Below are 16,483 nucleotides of genomic sequence, written 5' to 3'. Positions count from 1 at the left end.
ACACAGTATTTGTGATGTGGGCATACCTTGGATTTATATAGTGGCATTGTGATCATTCTGCCTTATTATCTATCCCTTTCCTAATGGTTCCTACCAGGCTGTTCGCTTTTTTGACGGCCGCTGCACATTGAACGGATCTTTTCAGAGAACTCTCCACAATGACTCCAAGATCTCTTTCCTGAGTGGTGACAGGTAATTTGGATCCCACCATTTTGTATGGACAGCTGGGATTATATTTTCCAACGTGCATTACTTTGCATTTATCAACACTGAATTTCATCTGCCATTTTCTTGCCCAGTCACCTAGTTTAGTGAGATCCCTTTGTAACTCTTCGCAGTCAGTTTTGGGTTTACAAAATTGCTCAAGGTAGTTATCATCTGCAGACTTTGCCACCTTGCTATTTACAGCTTTCCCCAGATCATTTATTAATACGTTGAACAGCTCAGGCACCAGTACAGATCCCTGGGAAACATCACTATTTATCTCTCCCCATTCTGAAAATGACCAGTTATTCCGACCCTTTGTTTCCTATCTTCTAACCAGTTCGTGGGAGCACTTTCCCTTTTATCCCATGACGGCTTACTTCGCTTAAGAGCCTGTGACAAGGGACCTTGTCAAAGTCTTTCTGAAAGTCTAAGTACAGTATATCCACTGGATCACTCTTGTCCACATGTTTATTGAGCCCCTCAAAGAATTCTAGTAGATTGGTGAGGCATGATTTCCCTTTACAGAAGCCGTGTTGACTTTTCCCCAACAAATCGTGTTCATCTGTGTGTCCGACAATTCTGTACTTTACCTTAGTTTCAGTCAATTTGCTGGTACTGAAGTCAGGTTTACCAGCCTGTAATTGCCAGGATCGCCTCTGGAGCCTTTTTTAAAAATTGGCATCACGTTCGCTATCCTCCAGCCATGTGGTCCAGAAGCTGATTTAAGTGGTAGGTGACATACTGTAGTGAGTAGTAATGCAGGGTCCCCCTTTATCATTTTAAAGAATTTATCATTGAACTTTCTTTGAATCTCAAAAGCATTTCCGGGGTCAGAACACGGAGGACTGGGAGGGGCTCACACGACACAGTGAGACCCAGCAAGTTGTGTTTGGAAATATCGGAGCTGGGCATGGCCAGTACAGGAGCATGTTGGCATGCTAATGCTGTGCAATTTATTCAAGAGGCATAAACTGACGGCGGCTCAGCCCTGGGGTACAGTTGTTTGGAAGTGCACAACAAAATGGCCCAAACCTCAAAAGACACCTTAGCCACATGCTTCAAAGTTTGGCTACTTCAAAATAAAGTGCGCATATAAAAAGAAATCAAGGGCAGTAGCAACTCGGCTGTCGTGAGCCACAGTACAATAACAAAGCCCACGTGCACACTCCAGCCCTACAATAACAAAGCCCACGTGCACACTCCAGCCCTACAATAACAAAGCCCCGCGTGCACGCTCCAGCCCTACAATAAAAAAGCCCCACGTGCACGCTCCAGCCCTACAACAACAAAGCCCCAGGTGCACGCTCCAGCCCTACAACAACAAAGCCCCACGTGCACGCTCCAGCCCTACAACAACAAAGCCCCACGTGCACGCTCCAACCCTACAATAACAAAGCCCCAGGTGCACGCTCCAGCCCTACAACAACAAAGCCTCACATGCACGCTCCAACCCTACAAAAACAAAGCCCCACGTGCAGGCTCCAGCCCTACAACAACAAAGCCCCACGTGCACGCTCCAGCCCTACAACAACAAAGCCCCACGTGCACGCTCCAACCCTACAAAAACAAAGCCCCACGTGCAGGCTCCAGCCCTACAACAACAAAGCCCCACGTGCACGCTCCAGCCCTACAACAACAAAGCCCCACGTGCACGCTCCAACCCTACAATAACAAAGCCCCACGTGCAGGCTCCAGCCCTACAACAACAAAGCCCCACGTGCACGCTCCAGCCCTACAACAACAAAGCCCCACGTGCACGCTCCAACCCTACAAAAACAAAGCCCCACGTGCAGGCTCCAGCCCTACAACAACAAAGCCCCACGTGCACGCTCCAACCCTACAACAACAAAGCCCCACGTGCACGCTCCAACCCTACAATAACAAAGCCCCACGTGCACGCTCCAGCCCTACAACAACAAAGCCCCACGTGCACGCTCCAACCCTACAAAAACAAAGCCCCACGTGCACGCTCCAACCCTACAATAACAAAGCCCCACGTGCACGCTCCAACCCTACAATAACAAAGCCCCACGTGCACGCTCCAACCCTACAATAACAAAGCCCCACGTGCACGCTCCAGCCCTACAACAACAAAGCCCCGCGTGCACGCTCCAACCCTACAAAAACAAAGCCCCACGTGCACGCTCCAACCCTACAATAACAAAGCCCCGCGTGCACGCTCCAGCCCTACAAAAACAAAGCCCCACGTGCACGCTCCAACCCTACAATAACAAAGCCCCGCGTGCACGCTCCAACCCTACAATAACAAAGCCCCGCGTGCACGCTCCAGCCCTACAATAACAAAGCCCCACGTGCACGCTCCAACCCTACAATAACAAAGCCCCAGGTGCACGCTCCAGCCCTACAATAAAAAAGCCCCAGGTGCACGCTCCAGCCCTACAACAACAAAGCCCCACGTGCACGCTCCAACCCTACAAAAACAAAGCCCCACGTGCACGCTCCAGCCCTACAATAACAAAGCCCCCCTGCACCCCGCGTTACCTTGGAGTGGGGCGGGGATACCAGAGGGTGCCGGCCCCCCCCGCCGGGGCGCGACAGGCAGGAGGGGCGGGGCATAGGGGAGCGCTGGGCAGGCTCTGCCCCCGCCCCGGGACCTGGGGGAGGCCGGCTTGCAGGGACTACAAGCCCCGGCGTGCTGCGGGCTGGCGGGGCGTTTCCCTCGGCTGGTCGGGTGAAGGAGCCGTAGCTGGAGCCGCTGCAAGGCGGGGACTGGCTGAGCCGGGGATCGATCCAGCTCGCAGCGGTGCAGGTAGGCGGGGGGCTGGGCTCCGAGCTCCCTGCTCCAAGGGCAGCTGAATCCTGCAGCAAGAGGCCTCCCCCACCCCCGTCTCGGGGGGGAGGGGGATAAAGCGGGGCTTCGCCTTGTGCTCAGCCTTCCCCTGATCCTGTGGGGCTGGGAGATTGGGGTGCATGGGGGGGTAAGAAAGGTAGGGGTGCAATGCGGATCGGAGCCCAGGCGGACCCAGGGGTGCACTGGGAAGAGCTGAGAGCTAAGGGGAGCGGGGGGTGCATTGAGGAAGGGGAAAAGCTGGGGGGGGCAGGAAAGATCGGGGTGCCATGTGGTTCTGAGAGCAGGGGTGCACTGGGGAGCAAGATCTGGGAACTAAGGACCCCTGGGAGGCGGGTGCAGTACGTGGAGCTGGAAGTGGGGTGCAAAGTGCAATGGGGGTGTTGGGAACTGGGCCTGCAGCAGTGACAAGGTGTTTTGGGGGTGTCCATCGGAAGTACAGTACAGAGTGGCTCTCTGGGGAGGTGGCTTGAGAACCACCTTCCAGGGTGGGGAGCCCGGCGGAGATCTTCCTGTGGAGAGCGGAGCCCCATCTTCTATATATAGCCTGACCCTGCAGGGTCTAGCACCAGAATAAGCGAAGATTAGTCAGGCTGGCTACAGCTGCTGTGTCTGCTGCTTTCCCGGAGAGCCAGGGACGGACACAGAGCTCTGAGACTGGTGCCATTTTGAGCAGTAACCACGAATTTCCAGGGAGTGGGGAGTGCTGACCATCTCCCCTCCTTTCTCCCACCTGGATCAGACTCCCACAGCCCCGGAGTTCCCCTGAGTCACATGGCCCATCATTCTGGACCGTACCCATGGTCAGTTAAAGTTTGTACCGACCCTTGGTACTCACTGGGTTCTGGGGTGACTCACCTGGCTTCTGTGTCTTCTCTGACCCGCAGGCCTGGGTGAAACACTGACAAGCCCTCTGCATTTCATCAGTGTTGGTATTACAGAAACACATCGGTCAGGACCTTGCACAGAGCCCCAGCCGTGATCAGGGCCCACCCCATCGTGCCAGGCACTACACGGGCCCCCATCATGCCAGATTCTGCACAGACATATAGTGAGAGACAGTCCCAGCCCTGGAGATTTTACAGTATACACAGAGGAAGGCTGGGTATAAGGAATTATTATTGTCCCCATTTTGCAAGCAGGGAAACTGAGGCCGTAACTTGCTTCAGGGCTGCGTGGGGCAGAGCTGGAAACTGAGCCCAGTTCTCCTTTGTCTGCCTGTCACTTTAGATTTTTTGGGGCAGGGACCGTCTCTTACTCTGTGCAGCGCCTGGCGTGATGGGGGACCCCAATCTCAGCTCTGGCTTGTAGGTGCCCCAAAGTACAAAATTACAGTCCTAGAAGTGTTGCATTTAAAGGGCCTTTCATTCCATGAGCGACTGGGCTTGTTTTGTGTATATCCCACCTGCTCAGCAGTCGGCTGTGGACTTCGGGCTCCCTTTTATCTCCTCAGTCAATATAAATGCAGTTTATAACAGAGCGTAATTGAACAAGAATAAATCTGGAGAAGGATCTCCTCCTTCCAGGCCCAACCCCCTCGTTAATCGTCCCCTGGCCCCTTTGCCCGCTTGGGTGCCTCCCTGTGCTACCCAGTTGTGAGGGAAGTCTCAGCCGGGTGAGATCAGCAGGATGGGCCTTTCGTCCACAAAGAAATCAAAGCTTAGATCAATAATAGCCCAGCTTCCGTCCTTTGTTTGGTTATAATTTCCCACCCGATGCTGAGGCCGACCAGAGAGCAGCTTTGCTGAGTCTGAACTGGGTCAGGGGAGAGACCCAAGGCCCGGGTCTGGCTTGAATAACTGAGATCCAGGGCAGGAGTTGCCATGAGGAGCTGTTGCCTGGTAATTATTAATTGCCGACTGCCTTGGCTCGGGGCCCTCTGTCGTCTCTGGCCCGTCAAACGGATCCGCTGACGAAACCTGATGTTTGCCAACTTGTCGAGTTATTAGGGGCTGTTGTGGTATCCCCTGGAGACCCCATCTGCGATCGGGGCGGGGGCCCGTCATGCCGGGTGAGAGTCAGTCCCGTGCTCCAATGAGCTCCTAGCCTAAATAGACCAAGGAGGGGAGAGGGAAAAGAGGCACAGAGCGGCAGTGCCTTGCCCAAGCTCGCCCAGAGGCCGAGCCGGGAAATAGAACCACTGCCCTCGTCTGCCCCCCGTGCTGTGGATTCCTGGCAGAGCTGGGTCACCAGCAAGCCCTGATTCCCCCCCCCCCCCCTGCCCCCGTTCCCAAGCATGCTGACGTGGCCACATCGGTGCTCCGGCCGCACGGCGCGGGTGCCGGGGCCCTGGAGTGTAGACGCAGCCTCCGGGCAGCAGCGGGTTTCTGGCAGCATGAGAACGGCCCCGGCCCTGGGCGACGGGAGCGTCCTGCCTAGCTGCGTCTACACCAGGGGTGAGGGTGGTTGGTTACGGCGCGCGGGGGTTGGGCTCTTTGCTGCCCTGCGCCCGGTCGCTCACGTCGGCCTCCGTTTGACGGGCGGAGCCGGCCCCGGGGATAAGAGGCTGAGGCGGTTCCAGAATAGAACCACATGTGCTCCCGCGGGAGGGGGATGAGCTGAGGCTGGCGCCACTTCACCTGATGGAAATCCTCTCCTAGGAAGAGACCGGGATCGGGGGGTGTCATGCAGAGGGCAACCAGATCAGTGAAGCAGGAGATGGGACTGGCACAACCGAGTAGATCAGTGCGGGGAGGGAGAGCTCAGTGGTTTGAGCGTTGGCCTGCTAAACCCAGAGTTGCGAGTTCAATCCTTGAGGGGGCCATTTAGGGATCTGGGGCAAAAATTGGGGATTGGTCCTGCTTTGAGCAGGGGGTTGGACTAGATACCTCCTGAGGTCTCTTCCAACCCTCATATTCTATGATTCTATGCCTCACGCCTAACACCCCCAGCCCCCATTAAGCCCCACTCTCCCCGCCAGAGCTGGGGATAGAACCCAGGAGTCTTGATGCCGCCCTCCCCTCTAGGTGCTCTGCTCCCTTCCCAGAGCTGCAGCTAGAACCCAGGGGTCCTGACTTGCAACCCTCCCACTCTAACCACGAGACCCCACTCCCTCAACCCTCTTTGAACCTGACTTCTCTTGCCTGTTTGTAACAGACAGACAGATAGAGGGATGTCCTGCAGGACCGTGCTGCTGACTGGCTGCTCCTCCGGGATAGGGCTGGCTCTGGCCGTCCGGCTGGCTAAAGATGAGCTGAAGAGATTCCGAGGTGAGAAGGTCGGGATGGGAATTACAAAGAGCTGGAGAAGAAGAGGAACATGGGGCATAGGGCAGGGAAATGATAATGATCTTACTACTTCTATGGCCTTTTATCCCCAGGGGCTTTTTAGCCCTATGTGCCGAATCACTTCTCCCACCACTGAGATGCAGCCACCTCTGGGGTGGGATGTGGCCGCTGTTAATACAGAGATTGTTCAGCCAGTTTTGAAATGCAGCCACCGTTGGGTTGAGGTGTGGTAACAGTTTATGCTCACCTACAGCAGCTGTTAATACAGAGATTGCTCAGCCACTGCGGAGATGCAGCCACCTCTGGTCCTGCCCCATTAAATGGCACCATTCTGCCTCACAGCACCCACTGGTGCCACACTGGCATAGCCTGCGAGGAGAGAGCACCCCCTACTGAGCCCCCACCCTGGTTCTGCAGCACAGTTCCCCCTAGTGCATCAGAGTCTGCACAGACAGCCGCCCCCAACCCCCCTGTGCTCCCTACTGAGCCCCTCACCCTGCAGCACCCATCTTTGCCCTGGAAGTCTCCCATCCAAGCACTGGCCAGGCCTGAGCCTGCTTAGCCCAGGAGTGGGGCCCTGAGCTTCCTGGCTGGTTTGAACCCTCCTGGCCACCCCCCATCTCTCTGCCTAGTCATCGCCACCATGAGGAACCTGGACAAGCGCGAGGCCTTGGAGAAGCAGGCGGGGCCGGCGTTGGACAAGACCCTGGAAATCCGCCAGATGGATGTGACCAGCGAGGAATCCATCCAGCGCTGCGTGGAGGGCATTCCCCAGCGGAGGGTGGACGTGCTGGGTAGGACAGCCGGCCCGGCCGCTCGGGGCTGCGTGGGCCGCCTTCCTTGGAACGTGCCCGGTGGGGGAGGTTGGGGGACCGCTGCGCTCTTCCCTGCAGGCAGTGTGGCTCCCTTACCTCCTGGCCCTACAGACGCACCGTGGGAGTGGGTGCCGGAGCAGCTGGGGGTTCCTCCAGGGAGGGAGTCTAAGGAATTTCTTGTCTTGGGTGCCTTGGACCCCGCCCACTTAGACACTCCCGTTTTTCTCGCCTGTAACTTACACAGCCCCTTACAGGTAGCTGCTGCATTTGCCCCCCTGAGTCTCTACTCCCGACTCCTGGGTGTGTCAGTGGCACGCCCTGTGCGCACACACGCGTTGGTAAAGGGGTGTGAGGCTCAGAGGGGAGGCTGGTGTAACTGGAGGAGTTGGGTGGCTTCGCCCTGCTCATTAGCCCCCGCTAAAAATCCAGCCACAAATGCGAGGGCTCTTCGGTGCTAAGGTTGCTGTGTGGGGCAGGGGGGGTGGCTGACACCGGATCTCACGCACGTGCGCCCGGCTGGCCTTGCTGGGTGGTGACCCAGCGGAGGGTTTGGCTGAACAGGGAAGGGGACGCTCTGTAAAGTGGGGATCTTGATGCCTTCCCCAGCAGAGCTGAGCCCCTGCTCAGGGAGAGCATAGGAAACGCCATATGAGATCAGACCCATGGGCCCATCTAGCCTGGCGTCCCCCAGCCCCCATGCCTTACTACCTTGGATGGGCCCATCTAGGATGTCAGGCCATGAGGCCTGTGGGGTTGCCCCGCCGAAGGAAAGGATAGGGAGCCCCATGGTGTGGGCCAGCCAGAGAGCCAGATGGGCCATTTGTGCCTCTGCCTTTGGTGATCGGAGCCGGGGGGAAAAGAGGATCCCGGCTGCCCCCTGTCTCCGTGGGGCTCCCCACTTCCAGTCTGCGCTCCCCCCCGCCCCAGTAGCTGCCATACACTGGGGGGTTCCTCACATGACCTCCCCCCGTTGCAGTGAACAACGCGGGGCTGGGCATGATCGGGCCGGTGGAGAGCCAGAGCGTCGCTGCCATGAAGAGCCTCTTTGACACCAACTTCTTCGGGCTGGTGCGACTGGTGCGCGAAGTCTTCCCCGACATGAAGCGCCGGCGCCGGGGCCACATCGTGGTGATGAGCAGCGTGCTGGGGCTGCAAGGTGAGACCGGGGGACGGGGCAGGGAGGGCTGTGGCCCCTGGGGACCGGCTGCACCTTGCTGATTTGGTGTGGGGGACAGGTCCAGGCTCCTGTTGGAGGTGATGGGGCCCCTGCTGTGTGGAAACCACCCAGAGCCGCAGCCTGCCACCCCGTGGGACACTGACCTCCCCCCTTTCCCCTTCTGGGACCCCTCATTGAGTCCCGGACTTCCTCCCCAGGGGACCCCGCTTCCCCACTCTCCTGCTGGGACCCTGAGCCCTGAGCCCTCCCGCCCCCGTGAGACACCGACCCCAGTGTGCTGGGTGCTGTGTGTTATTTATTAGGTGTTGTGACCGGGGTCCTAATGGGGAGCCAGCTGTGGTCACTCAATTAGGGTGAGCTGTGAAGAATGGGGCAGCCAAACCCCCAAAAGCTGGTGGATATTCCAATACTTACCAAACCAGCTTAAAATAGCTTCTTTATTACCTCACTGGCTGCTCAGAAGTCCAGAGAACACAGTTCCCTTAAAGTGATCCAGCCTTGGCCTCCATCCAGGTACCCACGTCAAATATGATGAAAATTTCTGTAAATCTTATTTCATCCTATAAAAGAAAAGGTTCTCCCAATCCCGAAAGATCGGACACATCACCTCCCAGGTGAACGCACGTTTCCGATCTTACCCAAACACCCGCTACAGCCGATTCTTATTAACTAAACTAAAATTTATTAAAACACAAGAGAGAGAGAGTCTGGTTAAAAGATCAATATACAGACAGACATGAGTTCAAGCCATTGAGGTGCAGATTCACAGCAGAGACGGTGAGCTTTGTAGTGGCAAAGAGTTCTTTCGGAAATAGTTCATAGGTCCAATGTCCAAATCCAAATCTCATATTCCGGGTGTACCTGCATAACTGGGACCTCAGTCTTGCAATTCAAACTTCCCCTGATGAAGTCTAAGCAGATCTGAGATGACAGAATCAGGACCCAAGGCTCTTTTATACAATTTCATGTCCTCTTTGACAAGTTGGGATTTCCTTGGGGAACAAAAGGTAATTAGGATGACTTTGAAGGAGGTCCATCACCGGTGCTTAGCGAAATGAATTAACATAAGGCCTTTTGCTTGTTCCTCCACCATTCACAGTACAGTTCAAAGAGAGATGAATACCGAGATATCCCGTGTTTACAGTTCATTTAAATGCTAGGATCTTCTTTTGACCTCTGAATGATCAGAATACAGCGTAGACAGGGACTGTTGATTACATTGTCCACCCTACTCACACATCTGTAAATACACAAAAACACAAACATCATCTCCCCACAGGTCTTTTGAGGGTTATTTATTTTGCAGGATGTTTAACCCTTTCTAGCCATGCATCACAGGTGTATTACGGTAGCCCCTAGGAGCCCCAGCCATGGCCCAGGGCCCCACTGCGCTAGGCGCTGTACAGACGCAGAGCAAGAAGCTGGTCTCTGCCTCCAAGACCTTACAGTCGAGATATAAGACAGGAGACAGACGTGGGAGCCCAAGGAGCTGGTGGGACAATTCTGGTCAGTACCACGGGCAGGTGTCTCCGCTCCCCGGCGGCCGAACCCTCGTCAAGTTCTGGGCAGGCCCTCCCAGCAGAGCAGAGCCTCGCCCTTTGCCGGCCCAGCTCCCTCCCCTCTCCCTGCTTCACCTGACTCGCTCTCGCCTCTGCTCGCCAGGCCTCCTCTTCAATGACATCTACTGCGCCTCCAAGTTCGCTGTGGAGGGTTTCTGTGAGAGCTTGGCTCTGCAGGCACTGAAGTTTGGTGTGAAGTAAGTCTGGGGGGGCAGAGCTGTGTAGGGGAGATGAGCCCCAGTGCTACAGGGGTGCAGTGGACATTCCCAGCCGTCCCCCGCGTCCGAAGCTCGGAGGGGTTGCAGGCAGGTGGCTGCAGGGAGCCGACGGGAGGTGCCTGGTCGCGCCATTGATCCATTAGGCCGACTGGGCAGCCCCCACCAGGGCTGACTTTGCTGGTGCTCAGAAAAGGGGGACGGACCCACCAAGGTTGTGAGGGGTGGGGTCAAGAAGGCCTCTCCCTCCCCTCTGCCCCATGGGCATCCTAGCACTGTTGGCTTAGTGCAGTGGTCACCAACCGGCCAATCGCAATCTCCGGCGGCACAGCGGGGCTGCCGGTAAGACAGGCTCCCTGCCTGCCCTGGCCCCACGCTGCTCCCGGAAGCGGCCCCGGGGGCAGGGGGGTCTCCCTCCTGCCTGCAAGCATCGCCCCCGCAGCTCCCATTGGCTGGGAACGGGGAGCTGCGGCCAGTGGGAGCTGCGGGGCTGATGCTTGCAGAGAGGGGCAGTGCGTAGCCATGTGCCGTGCACGCTCCCCCTCCCCGGGGCCACAGGAAGTGCTTTGGCCCCTTCTGGGAGCGGCTGCACCGCCGACCAGAAGCCGCCAGAGGTAAGTGCTTCTGGAGCCAGCACCCCGAACCCCCTCCTGCCCCCTGAATTCCCTCCTGCCCCCTAAGCCCCAGTCCTCAGCCCCCTCCCGGAGCCAGCACCCCGAACCAGCCCTGAGCCCACTCCTGAACCCCAGCCCTGACCCCCGCTCCCAGAGCCTGCACCTCAGCACTCTGCCCCAGCCCTGACCCCCTCCCCCTCCTGAATCCCAACACTCTGCCCCAGTCCAGAGCCTGCACCCCCTCCTACACCCCAACACTCTGCCCCAGCCTGGAGCCCCCTCCTGCACCCCAACCCCCTGCCTCAGGCTCAGCCCAGAGCCCGCTCCCACGCTGCGAACCCCTCGGCTCCAGCCCAGAGCCCGCACCCCCTCCCAAACCCCTACCCCAGCCTGGTGAAAGTGAGTGAGGGTGGGGGAGAGCAAGGGATGGAGAGAGGGGGGGTGGGGTGGGGCTTTGGGGAAGGGGCAGGGCCTCGTGGGAGGGGCGGGGTAGATGCTGGGTTGCCCTTAAATTCAAAAAGTGATCTTGGGCATAAAAAGGTTGGAGATCACTGGCTTAGTGCATCGTGTGTGCATGGAAGGGGAGAAGTATCGACTGCAGTGCTGGGATCTTAGGCTGGGTGCACCAGGTATAAGGATATTGGATTATATGGCCCAGCCATCTGAGATGGCAATGCCGGGAGGTGGGACTCCAGAGTTGGTGGGAGGAAGGGATGGAGGTAAGCAGGTGGCGGGAGGCAGGGAGCAGTGGGTGGGTAGAGGGAGGGAGGGATGGATGGAGCAGTGGGTGGGTAGAGGGAGGGAGGGATGGATGGAGCAGTGGGTGGGTAGAGGGAGGAAGGAGGGGAGGGTGGAGGATGGATGGTTGGGTGGAGCAGTGGGTGGGTAGAGGGAGGAAGGGCTGGAAGGAGCAGTGGGTGGGTAGAGGGAGGAAGGAGGTGAAGGTGCGGGATGGATGGTTGGGTGGAGCAGTGGGTGGGTAGAGGGAGGAAGGGCTGGATGGAGCAGTGCGTGGGTAGAGGGAGGAAGGAGGGGAAGGTGGAGGATGGATGGTTGGGTGGAGCAGTGGGTGGGTAGAGGGCGGAAGGGCTGGAAGGAGGGTGGCTGGAAGGAGGGGGGGTGGGTGGTCTGATATGGGAAGGGCAGCAGGTGGGGTGCTGGACTAGAGGGCCCACTGGCCTAAGGAGGTGGTGCACCAACCTGTACAACCCAGTGCTCTGCCCCTGCATGCCAGCTCCTATCTGCGTGTGCCCTAACGGGCCCGGAGCCAGGCCCTGGCTGGGTACATGAGCTGTGATGTGTTACTGTCTCCTGCTCCTCCCCAGCATCAGCCTGATCGAACCCGGGCCGGTGGTGACCGAGTTCGAAAGGAAACTCTACGAAGAAGCCGCCTGCATGGACCTGTCCGCCGTTGACCAGGAGACACTGGACATATTCCAAGGCTTCTACATGGCCTATTCCAAGGAAGTCTTCACGGTGCTGGGGCAGTCGCCAGACGAGGTGGCTGAGGTAGGGAGCCATCTCCCCACCCTCCCGCGCTGACCCGCTACCCCCTTCCTAGCCCTATAGTACTCGGCTCTAACCATACTGGCACTGGGGACCCAGGGAGGACAGGTGGGGAGTTAGATCCTAGGGGCCTGCTTGCCAGAGGTTCTCAGCACCCCCAAATCTAGTGGTGGCACTGGGAACAGCCGGGGCTGTCAGCATCAGCTCTGGGCTAAACCTTCAGATGCTGCTCAGCCTCTGTCCCAGCCATCTGCCGCGTGGGGTGGGGTGGGGTGTGGGTCTGTGTAAGGGCAGGGTGACCAGTGGTGAAGCAAGTATGTTACTGCTCAGCCCTTGGAGATCAATAGATAAAAAGCATTTTTGTTGAGCTCGGCACAGCTATCCCTGTTTTACAGAGGGGGGGAAACTGAGGCATGGAAAAGGGAAGGGACTTGCAGAGCTGGGATTGAACCCAGGAGTCCTGGCTCCCAGCCCCCCTGCTCTAACCACCAGGCCCCACTCCCCTCCCAGAGCCAGGGATAGAACCCAGGAGTGCTGACTCCCAGCCCCCCCTGCTCTAACCATCAGGCCCCACTCTCCTCCCCGAGCTGGGAACAGAACCCAGGAGTCCTGGCTCCCAGCCCCCCCACTCTAATCACCTAGGCAGTACCATAATACACCTAAGAAATAACATACAGTGGCCAGTGTAGTGGGGCTTGAGCCATGGCTGGGGCTCGTAGGCGCTACCAAGACCAGCAATAAGTGCTAATCCGAGTGGTGCTGATTTACCCCAGATCTGGCCCATTGAGTCCAATGGAGCCATGATTATTTATATTGTCATTGTGCCTGGGAGCCCCAGCCCTGGCCCAGGTCCCCATTGTGTTAGGTGCTCTACGTTATTAGGTGTATTACGGTAGAGCCTAGGGCGCCCCAGCCGTCGCCCAGGACCCCACTGTGTTAGGTGCTGTACAAATACCAGCTGGGGACGTGGCCCATTGACCCCAGTGGAGCTGTGGCTGATTTTCATACCAACTGGGGATCTGCCCTGTGCGGGTTAAGCCCAAAGCGTGTCGGTCGAGCGTCTAACGGGCAGGCCCTTCCTCTGCTCTCCCCAGCATACGGCCAAGGTGATCATGGCAGAGAAGCCGCCTTTTCGCTACCAGACCAACAGCCTCTACACGCCCATGACCACCCTGAAACACGCCGACCCCACCGGGAACCTGCCTCTGAACACCTTCCACCAGATGATCTTCCAGCATGACCGGCTCTTCAAAGCCAGCCTCAGCCTCCTCAAGATGCTGCAGTGGAGGAAGAGGAGGGACGTGTCCTATAACAAGTCTCCTTGAGACGAAAGCACCAGTCCCCTTCCTCCTCCTCCTCCTCCCTGGACAACACAGACAGCTCCAGCTATAGATCCCCACCCCGCTCCCATGCTCTGTAGCTTCCAGTGTGGACAGCCACTGTAAAAGCACAAACCCTTGGACCGAGGGGGAGGCGTCAGCACGGTGGGTGATGGGGGGGGGGGGGGTGAGGGGAGGGGCAGGGTGTTTAGGAGCATGAATCCAGGAGGGGGCTAGCAACACCCCCCACTTTGCCCTCTTTTTAGCCAGCTGATTCTTTTGTATCTTTTTTTTTTTTTTTAAGTAAATTTGGGGTGTTAAAAGGATTTAAAAAAAAAAAACTTTCAAAAAGTAGAGGAATGAGGCCCTGCTGGGCCTAGGACCCAGGAGTCCCATCCCTTCCCAGAGCTGGCGATAGGACCCAGGAGTCCGGTCCCAACCTCTTCCCAGAGCTGGGGACAGAACCCAGGTGTTCCCAGAGTCAGGGATTGAACCCAGGAGTCCGGATGCCTGTCCCAATGCTCTAACCACTAGGCACCACTCCCCTTCCACAGCTGGGGCTAGATCCCTGGATGTATTAAGTTGTCCTCCCCCCCGGCTTGTGAGGGTGGACCCAGCTGTGCTTCCACGGGGGGGGTGATAGACATCCTCCACGAGGAGGTAGCCCAGCAGGTGTGTGCCAGGGCTTGTAGCCCTGGGCGAAGGGAGCCATGGGGCATCAGGCTGTGTCCCCCTGACACTACCGGGGGCCTGTAGGAAGATGGCCGGGGTGGCTCGTCCAGGGAGGGGATGACTACTGCACTTGCTGGAGTTAGGGGCACCGTGTTTGCCGGCAGGCTGGGAGGGTACTAGTGCAACCAGACTTGGCCGACTCTCAGCTAGGGTTCGATGCAGCTCCTGGCCCTGGGTTCAAGTGGGTTGAGTGGCCCGGCTCGGGGCAGCAAAGCGAGTTAGCTGGCATCTCTTAGGCACGCCCTGGGGGCCGCAACAGCTCCCAAGAGGGGGTGAGCGTTTAGTCTGCAGCCTCTTCCTCATGGCCCTGCACCCTTCAAAGGCCAGTTTCCTGATCTCCCCCTCTCCTCAGTCTCCCCCTGGGGGGGGCTGCTGCCCCCTGCCCAGCACCTCCGGTAGCGCTGGAAGCATGTGCCTGTGTTGTAGGGCGTGCAATGACTCGCTCCCTCAGCAGCTGTTCAGGGCCCAGGCAGCCCCTCCGATCCACCTGCCGGGGTGCAGGAATCCCTCAATAAACAGAGGTGCTGGAGCCTGGTGGCTGGGGTCAATTTTTAAGTCGTTGGAAAATGGCAGCTGCCCGGCAGAGGCGTGGGAACTCTCACTTCTTAGTCCGCAGAGGGAAGGGCAGAGGCAGGACAGCTGGGGCCCTACAGCTGCCCCATAAGTTATCCTCCCCCCCCCCCCCATCCATGGTACTTACAGCCCCCATTACAGTAGTAGCTGAGCCCCTCACAACTGCAAGTGTATTTAGTCTCCCCCCCACCTTGGGGCAGTAGGGGTTAAGTGGCACAGAGGGGCTAAGTGAGGTGCCTATGGTCATGCAGGAAGGCTGTGGCAGAGGCAGGATCAGGGTGGCTGTGCCCAAACCCCTGCAATATCATGGTTGCCTGGAGAAGCCCTCTTGTGCTTGGGGCTCTACCCCAGGAGGAGAGCACCATCCCTGCCCCCAACAGCCACCCTCCACTCCCCGCATTGAACCTGGCTCCTTGCCTGGAGCAACAGCCACGAAGCCAGGAACTCCATCTTAGCTGCTGGAATTGACACGGCAAGCGGGGAACCTGGTGGAAGCCCCCTGACCTAGATCAAGGGGAGGGGGCAGAGCTGAGAGCCTGAGCAATAACCCAGCTCCAGGACTGGAGGCCTCAGGGCCATAACCCACAATGGGGGCTGTGCTGGGGTGGATGCTGGACGTCCTAGACCGTGCTGATCCTGCAGGGCTACAGTCCCTATGTATAATCAATTGCTTCCATTGCACCCCAGTGGCAGCCTTGTGTTCTCTGGTCCAGCACCACTGCATCCACACAAGCATCACCTAAGGCAGAGCGGGGGCCACATCCGGCCCGTGGGACCCTCCTGCCCAGCCCCTGAGCTCCTGGCCCAGTAGGCTAGCCCCCGGCCCCTGCTCCACGGCCTCAGCTCACTGCACCACCGACTTAGTGCTCAGGGCAGGCAGGCTGCAAGCTCCAGGGTGGCAGGGCTGCGAGCCCCACTCTGACCTGGTGCTCTGTGCTGCACGGTGTGTGACGGCAGCACCGCCAGCCACGGGTGCTCCAGGCAGCGCAGTAAGGGGGCAGGGGGGGTTGGATAGAGCGCAGGGGAGTTTGGGGGGTGGTCAGGGCCAGGGGTGTGGATAGCGGTCAGGGCAGTCAGAGGGCAGGGACTAGGGGGGTTCAATGGGGGCAGGGGTCCGGGGGGGTAGTCAGGAGGGAGCAGGGGTTTGGATGGGGCAGCAGGAGGCAAGCAGGCGGGGGATCGGGGGGTGGGGCAGTCAGGGAACAGGGCAGGTTGGATGGGGCAGAAGTCCTGGGGGCCCGTCGGGGGTGAGAAGCAGGGGGGGGGGAAGCCTCCCCTAACAGAGCCCACCATACAATTTTGGAAACCCGATGTGGCCCTCAGGCCAAAACGTTTGCTCGCCCGACCTAAGGCCTGCCCACGTCAGTCAAATAGCTTCCAGCGTCAGCAGGGCAATCTTCTTCCTAGCACAGATGCAACAAGCCGCCCGCCCAGGATTCCTCACCAAAGTTGATCTGCTGGTTGGATCAGTAGCTGCTCCGGCCGGAGCTGGGTACTGAGGGGGAGCGTGACGTGAACGCTGATCCATGCCTCTGCAATAGAGGCACAGGCTGAGCCTTCAGCCCTCATGCCCACGCAGGCCCCAGGGCTGATGGATCAGGATCAGGTCCTTCCACCCTAGAGCCCAGCTGAGAACTGGATACCACGTGCGTTAGGATGAACACTGCTTTAGGTTCAAGTCATGACACTTGGCACCGGGCGGGCCCCCACCGTCACACACGCCATGCTCG

General features: G+C 58.3%; 1 protein-coding gene across 2 annotated transcripts; it reads left to right on the top strand.

Moving 5' to 3' along the window:
- Positions 1 to 2,824: 2,824 nt before the first annotated feature.
- On the top strand, positions 2,825 to 13,594 carry LOC141974846 (retinol dehydrogenase 8-like). 2 transcript variants are annotated; one of them, XM_074934862.1, is made up of 7 exons: positions 2,825 to 2,977; positions 6,113 to 6,225; positions 6,876 to 7,037; positions 8,035 to 8,214; positions 9,898 to 9,991; positions 11,949 to 12,132; positions 13,224 to 13,594. In XM_074934862.1, the coding sequence occupies exons 2-7, from the start codon at positions 6,129 to 6,131 to the stop codon at positions 13,452 to 13,454; spliced, it is 948 nt and encodes a 315-aa protein (XP_074790963.1). In that variant the 5' UTR covers positions 2,825 to 2,977; positions 6,113 to 6,128; the 3' UTR covers positions 13,455 to 13,594. The 2 variants fall into 2 exon arrangements, with proteins under 2 accessions (XP_074790963.1, XP_074790964.1); XM_074934863.1 differs by lacking the exon at positions 2,825 to 2,977 and adding an exon at positions 4,743 to 4,857.
- The last annotated feature ends 2,889 nt before the right edge of the window (positions 13,595 to 16,483 follow it).

This window comes from Natator depressus, chromosome 20 (genome assembly GCF_965152275.1).
Source record: "Natator depressus isolate rNatDep1 chromosome 20, rNatDep2.hap1, whole genome shotgun sequence".
NCBI lineage: Eukaryota > Metazoa > Chordata > Testudines > Cheloniidae > Natator > Natator depressus.
The sequence above is the reverse complement of the archived record's forward strand: the minus strand, read 5'-3'. Positions and strand labels throughout refer to the sequence as shown.

Excerpts from the sequence above, each read along its gene's own strand:
- LOC141974846 (XM_074934862.1), top strand. The coding sequence starts at position 6,129 with ATGTCCTGCAGGACCGTGCTGCTGACTGGCTGCTCCTCCGGGATAGGG. Across the intron at positions 7,038-8,034 it reads GCGGAGGGTGGACGTGCTGG|TGAACAACGCGGGGCTGGGC; the intron begins GTAGGACAGCCG and ends CCCCCGTTGCAG. Across the intron at positions 12,133-13,223 it reads CGCCAGACGAGGTGGCTGAG|CATACGGCCAAGGTGATCAT; the intron begins GTAGGGAGCCAT and ends TGCTCTCCCCAG.